We start from the raw sequence: 12,382 nt of genomic DNA, 5'->3' as shown, positions 1-12,382 counted from the left end.
ATTCTAAATCAGAAATCATCAAAAATTATTTGTGGGAAGAGCCTTCTAAAGTTTAAGAGCATAAAATTCTTACTCTCCATGCTTCTTCCAAAATAACTATGGTGGTAGTTAAGTAATAGGGAGAAGTATATTGATGTCTGCAATTTACTTTGAAACATATCAAAAAGTTAAGATGGACTGAAGGATGAATAGATGGATATATATGTGACAGAGCAAATACAGTAATGATGATACCTAGATTATAGGTATATGGGGTTCACTATACAATGTTTTAATGTTGCTATATTTATTTTTACAATAAGATGTTAGGGGAAAATGACTATGTTAGAAGAACAAACTACCTGTATTCATTAACTAGCCAGAGGATCTGGGCCTACTTCAAATGGTTTCTTGTAAAGAATCTTTCAGCGTGATTCCACAATCTTAACTTAAATTTGTGGTACAACCAAAGGCCACATCAGTACTTATAAACAGCACTGTGACTTCCTTTAGTCAAAGAACTACTGTAACCTGAAAAACCTTAGTGGCATTTACTAAGAGGTAAAAACTTCTGCTTCCCCTGGGGAGACCCATCTTCTGCCCTGCACAACCATCAGGATGGAGGGCTAATCAACTAAGTGGGGGGCTGGAACCCCACACACACCCTGCAACCTCACTGTGTAGGTGTAACCCTGAATACAATGAGGGGACCAGCCTCCACTCTGATGTACAAGCAATATGGTAATTCCTCAGAAAATGTGCAGAGATGCACAGGAAAGCTGGACAGGGAGGTAATATAGTTTGGATATTTGTTCCCACCCAAATCTCATGTTCGTGGTGGCTCATGCTTCTAATCTCAGCACTTTGAGAGGCTGAGATGGGTGGATCACTTGAGGCCAAGAGTTCGAGGCCAGCCTGGGCAACATGGCGAAACCCCTTCTCTACTAAATATACAAAAATTAGCCAGGTGTGGTGCTTTGCGCCTGTAGTCCCAGCTACTTGAGAGGCTGAGGCACGAGAATCACTGGAACCCAGGAGGCGGAGATTGCAGTGAGCTGTGATCGTGCCACTGCACTCTAGCCTGAGTGACAAAGTGAGACTCTGTCTCAAAAACAAAGAAAAAAAAATGTCATCTCCAATGTTGGAGGTGGGGCCTGATGGCAGGTGTTTGGATCATGGGGGTGGACCCCTCATGAATAGCTTGGGCCATTCCCTTGGTGATAAGTGAGTTCTCACTCTGAGTTCACATGAGATTTGGCCATTTAAAAGTGTGTGGCACCTCCTCCCCACTCTCTATGTTCCTCCTGCTTTCACCAAATTATGTGCCTGTTCTCACTTCGCCTTCCGCCATGAGCAAAAGCTCCCTGAGGCTTTCCCAGAAGCTGAGCAGATGCCAGCATCAATGCTTATACAGCCTGCAGAACCGTGAGTCAATTAAATCTTTTCTTTCTAAATAATCCACTCTCAGGTAGCAATGCAAAGATGGCCTAATACAGGAAGCCTCTGTACAAAACATCTTCCTTGACAACAAACTGTATTCCTCCAAATGTCACTACTACAGATCCATTCTATGGGATTAGGGCATGGTCTTTTGGGTATACTCTTCTAAGCGTAAAAACTTGTAAGAAATCTAACACATTACGCAGCTGTCAATTTATCAGGGTTTTTCTTTTCCTTTTAAACAATTTGCTATAGGATGGACATTTGAGAGAATGAGTGTTTTGATGGGAAGGTGTATTAGTCCGCTTTCATACTGCTATGAATAAATACCCAAGACTGGGTAATTTATAAAGAAAAAGGAGGTTAATGGACTCGCAGGTCCACATGGCTGGGAAGGCCTCACAATCACGGCAGAAGGCACAGGAGGAGCAAAGGCACATCTTACATGGTAGTAGGCAAGAGAGTGTGTGCAGTAGAACTACCCTTTATAAAACCCTCAGATCTCATGAGACTTATACACCATCATGAGAACAGCATGGGAAAACCCGCCGCCATGATTCAATTACCTCTCACCAGGTCCCTCCCATGACATGTAGGGATTATGAAAGTTACAATTCAAGATGAGATTTGGGTGGGGACACAGTCAAACCATATCAGAGGAGGAGGCAAAAACAATGAATTAATGTTGACCACCACCATGGCAATAGACTTTGATGGGGATTTAGAACAGGATAAGAGAGGAAAAGATCTCACGATGGAGACAAGAAAGAGACAACATCTGCTTTCCAATTTTTCATAGAGCTCTGCCTAACGAACTCCTTTTCTGCTTTTGCAAATATTATAGCTAAATGCAATGTGCTATCCTGGATAGGATCCTGGCAAAAACGAGGGGCATTAGTAGGCAAACTAGTGACATTGGAATAAATTCTGGGGCTTAGTTAACAGTCACACAGCAGCGCTGGTTTCTGAGTTGTAACAAATTTGTCAGGATTACATAAGAAATCAACAGTGGGGGAGACTGTGTTAAGAGTATATGGGAACTCTGCACTGTCTCGGCAACGTTTCTATAAACCGAAAATTATTCCAAAATCGGAAGTTCACTTTCAGATATACTGCAGATTTCTGGTAACATATCTACCTTTCCTCACAACTACTCAGAAGGGCAGTCACCTGCAATAACCACATCTTTTAGAAAGTGGTATCATGAAAATATCAGGTTAAAGCAGTCTGTGATGACTAAGGATAACCATAATAAAAGTGGAGGGAGAAATCAAATCTCTCTCTCCATCTCCATATGGGTATAGAACAAACATGTTTGACAGCGTACGGGCATTTGGAAAACATGTTTTCATAGAAATAATACACACACACACACACACACACACACACACACACACATATATATATATTTTTTTCCCTGAGACAGAGTTTCATTCAGTCGCCTAGGCTAGAATGCAGTGGCGTGTATCAGCTCACTGCAACCTCCGCCTCCTGGGTTCAAGGGATTCCCCTGCCTCAGCCTACTGAGTAGCTAGGATTACAGGTACATGCCACCGCGCCCAGCTAATTTTTTGTATTTTTAGTAGAGACAGCGTTTCACCATGTTGGCCAGACTGGTCTCGAACTCCTGGCCTCGGGTAATCCACCCGCGTCAGACTCCAAGTGCTGGGATTACAGGCATGAGCCGCCACGCCTGGCCCATAAAAATAATTTTTAAAAGCTAACAGCAGTCTTAAATAAAATGTGACAATAGCAATAAGTAATATAAGGGAAAAATTAGTTTTCACATTGCAATTAATTTCTAATAAAATTAACTCTATTTAAATACCAAATGTATTTTCTCCTCAGAGCAAACTCCCAGAGTTAGGAAACAGAAACATTTCCATAATTAGCCAAGTCTAGAGTCTTGATAACAAAACTTTTCAATGTACCTTTTGTGAACCCTACTGGGCTTCAGCCAGAAACCTTTCCCACCTGCTTCATTACCCTTGATTAAATAAAGACAACTTTTCCAAGGGATTTCTGAAACATTTTCTTTTTTCTTATTTTTATTTTGGAAATTTCTGACAGACATTTAAAACAAATCTTCAGGAATTTTGAGCACACCAGTTTCCTGGATTCCAGTCTGGACTTCCGGATTCCGAGGGATTTGTGCAGTTTTCCTAGCCAGTCCTTGATCCTAGCTGTGAATCAGAATCCTGTGAGCAGCTTTTTAAAAATCAAGAGTTGCCTGGACATCACCCCAAATTACCAAATCAGAATCTGTGGGTTGAGTCTAGACACTGCATTTTTAAAGGTTTCCAGTCAGGGTTGTGAATTGTTTATTTTCATGTCACCTAACTGAGATGCTACTATAAAAAAGAATGCAACTTTAATGGAAGCCTTAGCAAATGCCCTCCTCAGTTAAATGAACCCAAATGAAACTACAAATTTAAAAATAAAGTCAATTTCACTTGTTATGTGGAAAATAAGGATATAATGCAAAATTGAGAAAAAGTCATAAAACATGTACTTATTATTTTTGACAAAAACATAATGGGATAACAGTTGAAAAGTTTTATGTAACTAAGAAACACTACCTAAGGAAACTGTCCTTGCAAATACCACCCCTTCCCCTGACCCCCAAAGAGATGAAAAGTGTCCAGCTAGGGGGCTCCCTTTGCTTTTATGAAATTCCCACATTGCCTAACACAGTTCCACGTGGAAATCAGGCACAGACTAAACATCTGTTTAATTAATTGTTATTAATATTAGCATTATTATTAACCTTTAGTCTTCACTGGCTTCCATCGACCAAGTAGAGTATGATGATAAATAAATGAAATGAGGATGAGCTATCCACTTACTATAAATTATTAAGTACTAGTGGGTGACTAATACTTTGATATTTCTTTTTTTATTATTATTATACTTTAAGTTCTAGGGTACATGTGCATAACATGCAGGTTTGTTACATAGGTATATATGTGCTATGTTGGTTTGCTGCACCCATTAACTCGTCATTTACATTAGGTATATCTCCTAACGCTATCCCTCCCCCTGCCCCCCACCCCACGACAGGCCCGGGTGTGTGACGTTCCCCGCCCTGTGTCCAAGTGATCTCATTGTTAATTCCCACCTATGAGTGAGAACATGTGGTGTCTGGTTTTCTGTCCTTGCGATAGTTTGCTCAGAACGATGGTTTCCAGCCTCATCCATGTCCCTACAAAGGACACGAACTCATCCTTTTTAAATACTCTGATAGTTCTAAAGTATCAGTATAAAGTGTTAGGAACACAGGGCCAATTTTTCAATGTGGATGGCTACGAATCTCAAGCCAGATCTGAATCCCAAGATAAGTACTGCAACTCTAAAATCTTACAGATTATACTGGAAATTCTCTTGGACTTAGGAGGATCTCCAAATATGGCCCAGGATAAGGTGGATCTTCTCAATGTCCCTCTGACTGACAAACATCCCACTCTGGCCTTCTGAGTCTTCTCCAATTAATACTGTAATACTTGGACATTCTACCTCACACTTACTGGGAGGACAAACAGCCCCTCACTCATTAAGCATTCCTAAAATATCCCTAGTTCATTGTAGCACCTTACTCTGTCTAAACATGGTACTAACAAAGTTACTTTTCTGAACTTCACCTCAATCATATGTCTTCTGATCCCTCGGGTCACTTCTGACCTACTCATAAATAATATATGCCTACTCATGCACCTGTTTAATATTTGACTTGCAGTGCATACCCAATTCATGTCATCAGTGAACATGTACAGTGTCTACTAGATGCAAAAGAAACACAAACTTTCATGTTTTTCATTTTTTTCATAAAATACTATCTCAATCTTCTGGTGGCGTATAGTCGAAAAACAACTGAATTGCAATGTAATGACAAACACGAAAAAGCTTATTAAAATGTAAATACTCTGGCATTTAAATGTGTTATTTGGCACAGAAAAGCATTTTCACTCTCAAATATGTTGACAGGTATAAGGGGCTCTGTCAGAAGCCGAATATATCGATTGGTACAGCTATTGATAACAACTACACAAATTCAAAATCAGCAGACACAGAAACAAAGCAATCACAATCTAAGTACCTATGATTTACTTATCTATGTGCCCCCTGAAATACATACACAAAAAAGTTAAGGGAATGATGTTTGTAATAGCAGCCTAAGTGCTCACCAAGAAGGAAATGGTTAAATAAACAATTTTCATTCATCTAATACAATACTATGTGCCAGTAAATAAAAAAGAGGCAGATCGATAGTTCCTAAGGTGGAAAGATTGCCAAAACAATCAAGCAAGTTGCAAAAATATTTTCTAGTTTTTATAATTCCATTCGTGTTTTTAAAATGACATGCTAGATTTTTTTAACGAACATATTAGTACGGAAAGAAACAGAAAAGGTCTGGAAGAAAACTGCTCAAACGGATGACTTCTGTGGAACGAAGTGACAGTCACAGGAGTGAAAAGGGGAGCAGTATAAAAGTAGTCTTTCAGCTTTTATTCTATGTCATTCTCCTATGATTTTCAAATAATTATTCTTTGTCTCTTCTCAGTAAGGCCTATCCTGGCCAAGTCATCTAAAATTATAACCTCCCACCACACTCCCTGAAGCCCCCATCCCATTGTTTCTTTCTATCACTCCTATTCCATTGTAATAAACCACATAATTTACTTCCTTATTAAGGCTATTATATAGTTTACCTACTCCCATAAGAATGTGAGCTCCACAAGGACAGGGATTTTGCTCTGTATTTCTCACTGATGTATCCCTTAAACCTACTAAGACAGGGCACATAGTAGGAACATAATACATATTTGCTGAGTATTTACATATTTAACACTTTTTAATTTCCTTTATAATAGATAAATACTTCATGCTTTGCTTACAGAAAGCAGTTTGGGGTAGTTGGCAAAGGGATACTTTAATTAAAAGCTGAAAGGACACAGGAAGCATCACTGTAGTATCTCTTAATACAGCTCAAGATAATCAAATGTCAAGGCTGTCAAAGGAACAGGTATCAAAAATCTAGCCTGAGAAGCTGTACAGTAACAGGTGGGGCTTGTTATTCCTAAAATTTGGTGGAAGTGTTTACATGCAAACACATGTATCCTTTCAATGAAATAAGAGGTCTATTCATATGCTTCTTTAATTATAAATCAATACATTAACAGACATACGGCGCTGAGAAATCAAACGAGTCTAGATGCAGTAAACCACCTATGACTTTCATATCCCACTTAAGAAGGTCAGAACTGATGCCTGAAGATCAACTCACAGCATGCTACAGTCTTTCCCTTCCTGTCTGTGCAGAAAATATTCTTGCCAAAAAGATACTGCTATTCTCCAAATAACAAATCAGCTTTCAGAGCAATTTCAACAAGCACACAGTGAGAGATTATCTTAAATCCTTATGACCTGTACCCACCAGCCTTACTAGCAAGGCAGGATCCAATGGATATCATCCAATGAAGATTTCTTGCAGTGAATAACAAATGCTTTGTGAGTCGATGATGCTACTTTAACCATGTTATTTTGTTCTATTTCTCAGCAGAACTGACACTTTTAGTAAGAGACACTCTTAGAAACAGCAGAAAAGCCTAGACTCTGTACCTTAGATAAAATGCGAGAAAGGAAGGAGAAGCACAGTTCATGATACGTGGTTAAGATCATTCTGAAAACAGCACAACATCGGTGTAGCCAATGTGTTCCATGTGGGGCTCATCACCACTGCTCCTAACAAAGGGCGATGAGGTCTCTGATCAAAGCTTTTATATATATATACATACACACACACACACACACACACATATACATATATACACACACACACACACACACACACTTTTTCTGAAACGGAGTCTGGCTCTGTCACCCAGGTTGGAGTGCAGTGGCACAATTTCAGCTCACTGCAATCTCCACCTCCCAGGTTCGAGCGATTCTCATAATCTCAAATAGCTGGGATTACAGGCGCCTGCCACCACGCCCAGCTAATTTTTGTATTTTTAGTAGAGACAGGGTTTCACCATGTTAGCCAGGCTGGTCTCCAATTCCTGACCTCACGTGATCCGCCCGACTCAGCCTCCCAAAGTGCTGGGATTACAGGAGTGAGCCACCGCACCTGGCCAAAGTTTATATTTTATGTATGAAATGGAGAGGTGAATTAAATGATAAACAGAAGAGAAAACAAAATCTGAAGGAGAGCCACCATGGGGAGGCAGGCAAGCTGGAAAATGCCTAGGAAAGGCCTATCCATATGGCATGAAAGATGGAGACAGAAGGGTGAGAGGAAAGAAAAGGAGAAGAAAGGGTGGCCTGTGGCTCTGCTGCCCTCTTCCTTACAAGATCCAGCTGGCTACTGCCACTTCAAACTCAATGATGAGAGGTACTACATTTAATCAAAAGGAAATGTCTGCTAATTAAAAAAAATTGGGATGGATATCATTTATAGCCCAAAGTTTTTTTGTTTTCTTAATGAGAATTTATTAAGGTATGCATTAATTACTAGGTCTGTAAAATATTTGGAGCTATTTAAATATGCTCAAATTTCCTCTAGGAGAATTAGCAAGTTTTGTGAACTACAGTTATCATTAGTCATTAGGCATTAGGATAATTAACCAGATGGAGGAAGTAAATCAAATATGATCTCTTAATCAAAAGATGACCAGGCCTCAAAGGGAAGCTGTTGAAATTTTTTGAGTGCTCCTTAACCTACTAAGGTATCATTCAGAAGATTTAAAAACCAAGACCAACAGATTCAACCAAGAGTTTCTAACCATTTTAATATCTACTTCATTGCAAACAAAAACCGCGGAAAACATTTTGCCTGTATGCTTACTATGTTTTCTAAAGGCAGTAATCCTAAGAGTTAAAATTAATTGATTACTTAGTCTGTGTCAAGGATTCCAGGGAGGGTTTTGTGTACGTGATTGCCAATCTTCATGGCAACTTTATTATAAGTACTGGGATCATCCTCATCTGACAGATGAGGAAACAGGCTCAGAAAGCAATTTGCCCGGATTTATTCAGCCCAAAGTCAGTCGGACAGAATCAAGAGCTGCAAAGTCCACGTGCCTTTCCTCTTTCTTTCTACTCTGTGAGATTTTGAAGCATCTCCCCTAAATGGATCAGACTCTGATACACCAAGAAAGAAATTAAATGGCAAAATAATAGATAAATAGCTGCAGCTCACCTCTGGATTTTCTTCTTTTACTCTTCGTGACTGTAAAACAATTACGTATCCATTAATATATATAACACACACGATCACAAAAATAAAATTTACACAGATGAGCTCATCATCAACAATGTCATTTACCTTTTCCTGAGAAAAAGCTGCTTTCCCTTCTTCGCTCTTCTCATCCATCTCATCGTCACTCCACTCCCAGTCCCCATCTTCGGTTTTATGAAGGTGACCACTTGACCCAGGAACTCTTCTTACCTGAACCAAAACAAGCCCACACAATTCTTCATTAGTCGAATGTGAACCATTTCACTGGTGCTGCAACTTGGGTTATACAGCATACACACCAACCTGAAAATAACCTGAGTGGCTGTGAATCCAGGGATAGCTAGAGGTCAAGATCCAAAAAGACTACACAGCCTCCGACTCCCAAACTCATCCTCTTTCCAAAAATGCTGTGTTTTTTGAAATGCATTACTATATACATGAAAAACAAAGTATTTTGGAAGAACATTGCACACATAAGCAATTAAGGATCAAGCTCATTTTTCACGTTTACTTCAGTTAACACTGTATTAGTTGCCATATATAAAATGCCATGTGGTAGGCTTCAAATTGCCTAAGGAAGTGCATGCAAGCAACGTCCTGCTGACTGAGCAAAGGCAGAGAAATCAGGAAGCCTAATGAAGCGTACTAGACTATGGGTATCGGCGATCTAAAAACCTAAGACAACAAAGCACACACCCTTCTATTGCCACCTCACTCTCTTGCAGAACCTGACATTATGCTTATTTCCCCAGGATTCTGCTCAACCTATTTGAACAAAACAAAACAGCACCAGACCATTCTTAACACACTTTGTAGCACTTATGAGACTTGTGAGATTGCTAGGAACACAGCTTGATAATCAGCAGCCATGCTAGTGTCTAGATTATAATCAGTCTTCCCCATTATTTCAAATTGTTTTGAGCTAGGGTAGAGATGTAATCCATAGGGCAAGCTTTCCAAATGTCTTTGTGGTTGGAAAAGCAAAACTTTTAAAAGGACAGGATGACTGACAATGAGCCTGTGAGACCAAAGTAATTTGCTTAAAAAACGTACTGAGATGTAATTAAACAAAGCACTGTAGCAGATGAACATGATGTGAACGTTAACAGCCGTGGTCCAAGGATTTAGAGAAACTTCAAGTGGAAAGGGAGCTTCCAGACGATCGAGAGCAACCTCTTCATTTTACAGATGAGGAGATGAAGGCCCAGAACGTGACCCCAGATCACGCAGTAATGAAGGCAAAGCAAGGTGAGAAACAAAGCCTCAGACTCCCACTCAAATGTGACTCTCCTTATGCCACTGAATGATAACCGCCAGCAAGAAGTTATCGAAAAATGTCCTTTGAAGACTGAAAGACTATGATTTGAAGAAAGCCTACTTTTTATAATAGACACTATTTAGTTGTATCACAGGAGCTTCAGTGAAACCAAGGGAAACAGCACAGAACTTACATTTAAATATTTAAGTTTAGTATACATGTCAGACCAACGTGAAGTCATAAAAAACGCATGCTGGGGTTGGCTTTGATTTGAGGGCCTTACCATCTAGAACCTGTAAAAGTAATCCCGACCAGTTGGTCTAGAAGATTTGAGCTCCAACACAGAAAGTCAGAAAGACAGTGCAAAGTACTTTTTCGTAATTGCAAATAGTTATGCTATTTATTTTTTTTAAAAAAGCTTTTTTTCCCACCCCCCAAAATTTTTTTTAACTAATTTATCTTTGAAATAGTACTTAGTAAAACCCCATCTGGGCTTGGCATCAGATATTTCTTCCACTTGCATTTTGAGTTGTTCTAAAAGTCTTTTCTAATGATGGTGATTTTAATGGTGCTTATAGATGTTGGCAAAGTACTATAGAAAAAATGCCAAAATGCACTTCAGGATTTGCAGAACAGATTGCTCATTTTAATGCCTGTAGAAATCACTAAAGGAAAATAATTTTCTGTTGACATATACAATAAAATGAATTATTTTCTTAGCAACGCTGATCATGGTGGTAGCAACATAGAGAAACATATGTTAATGACTACATTTAAAAGGAAGAATTTAAAGCCACGTCTATTACAAAACATACTGTCAACTAAGAAGTGAAAAGACAAGTAAAATTATCTATCAGACACAGAATTAAACTCTATCTCTACTAAAATTGTAGAACCCAAGGATAGTTGGTGAATTAGTATTCTTTAAGTACTCACCCAAGAGAGTACACTAAGGAAATACTCTTTTCCAGACAGAGTCCAGATTAACATCCTAAAATTTAGTTTACGTCCTTTCCCCCTCTGGCTCTATGTTTATAAGCTCTGTCAGTTTCATTTCCACAAGCAGAATCCAACTATAAACAATAAAATGGCCCATCCGCTTCCATTTTCATTTTAGTTTAGAGCCCTGGCTGTCCCTCTGTTTGTTTTATTTGCTGGAAGAGAGAAAGATAAAACAAAATGTCTAGGATGATAGCTCTAGACATTGAAATAAATGGCGGGATGTGCCTTTAAGCAATAAACATTGGTTAAACAAATAAATACACAAATGTTGACCAAATTAAGAGAAAGAACATTAAAAAACCAATGTAGGGAATAGTACTGGTAAAATTGTCACTAGAATAAGAATACTAACTTGCCTTTGAGAATGTCCCCTCAGCTTACTCCTAGGAATAAACTTGCAGCATAATTTGAAACCCAGGTTTCATGGTGGATTTATGTGACATTGATGTCTACCAAAGAGACCAGAAATCAATTTTACAAAGTTACATCCTTGTAGGGAATTTGTAGGGATGATGAGAAACAAGTTTTATCTTTTAGAGCCAACTAAGTTTCACACAGTTTAGCAAATGGTCTTATTCGGGAACTGAATAATACCTTGCAAAGTTAAAACTTCAAAAAAAAGAAAAGTGTAGAAAAGCTTCCATCTTCCCCTCACCCACTACAATGACGAGAATGGAGATTATTTGCCCTTGGAATTCTAATTTCATTGGTTATTATACTGCTCTTGTTCCACTAAATGATTTGCTCATTTAGTAAAGCCAAGAGGTGGTAGAATGAATTTATTCTCTATTTTCTCTGACAGGGATTTTTAAAAATCCATTGCTTCTCAGAGAAACAAGCTCAATTTAAGTGATACCTACAGGAATTCATAATCTCACAAATTCTTCAGGTCACAGTTGGCAGTAGTGAGGTTAGAAAACGTTTTATATTTTCTTCTCTTTATCTAAATGTGATTTTTAATGACAACCCATTAAATAAATGCACTCAAGTTCTGATTCCCACAAGAAAAGAAGGCAGGCTCAGCCAGAGGAACAAAGCAGAAGCATGGTTCCTGGCCACTGCTGGTGGCCAACAGGCAAGATGTAGGTGGCCACTGGGCAGGGTTAGGACGAGCAGCCACAGAGAGGAGATGGCAGGAATGTAGACAACAGTCTCTAAAGCAGTCTGACCTGTCACTCCAGTGCTGCACCTCTAAACGAGAGCTGTCTGGAAATACAGTTGTACCATCCCCATGCAACTCAAAGGAGGCACCTGGCCCCTGACACAGGAACTGGGAGGAAGGATATGAAGAACCAGCAGGTAAAGTTTCTATAAGAGCATGCTAAATACGTCAGAAATGCAGGTGTGTGACTCTAACACTCTACTGAACAAAAGAGGAATGTCACCCAAAGAAATAATGACCAAAACTTAGTAGAATTTGTCTCAATCTGGCATGTCCATTCATCAAAAAAAAAAAAAAAAAAAAAAAG

At 39.1% G+C, this 12,382-nt stretch overlaps 1 protein-coding gene across 2 annotated transcripts in view; it reads right to left on the bottom strand.

Moving 5' to 3' along the window:
* Nucleotides 1–12,382, bottom strand: part of STK39 (serine threonine kinase 39) — a 237,794-nt gene that overhangs the window by 120,748 nt on the left and 104,664 nt on the right. For both annotated transcript variants that reach the window (XM_011988161.1, XM_011988162.1), the window contains 2 exons: nt 8,741–8,863; nt 8,615–8,644 (listed from right to left, as the gene is read on the bottom strand). In XM_011988161.1, coding sequence (XP_011843551.1) covers nt 8,615–8,644; nt 8,741–8,863 — 153 coding nt within the window. The remainder of the gene's footprint in view (nt 1–8,614; nt 8,645–8,740; nt 8,864–12,382) is intronic.

The sequence above is a fragment of the Mandrillus leucophaeus genome, unplaced genomic scaffold (genome assembly GCF_000951045.1).
Source record: "Mandrillus leucophaeus isolate KB7577 unplaced genomic scaffold, Mleu.le_1.0 Scaffold324, whole genome shotgun sequence".
In the NCBI taxonomy this organism is placed as follows: Eukaryota; Metazoa; Chordata; class Mammalia; order Primates; family Cercopithecidae; genus Mandrillus; species Mandrillus leucophaeus.
This window is presented reverse-complemented; position numbering and strand designations above follow the sequence as displayed.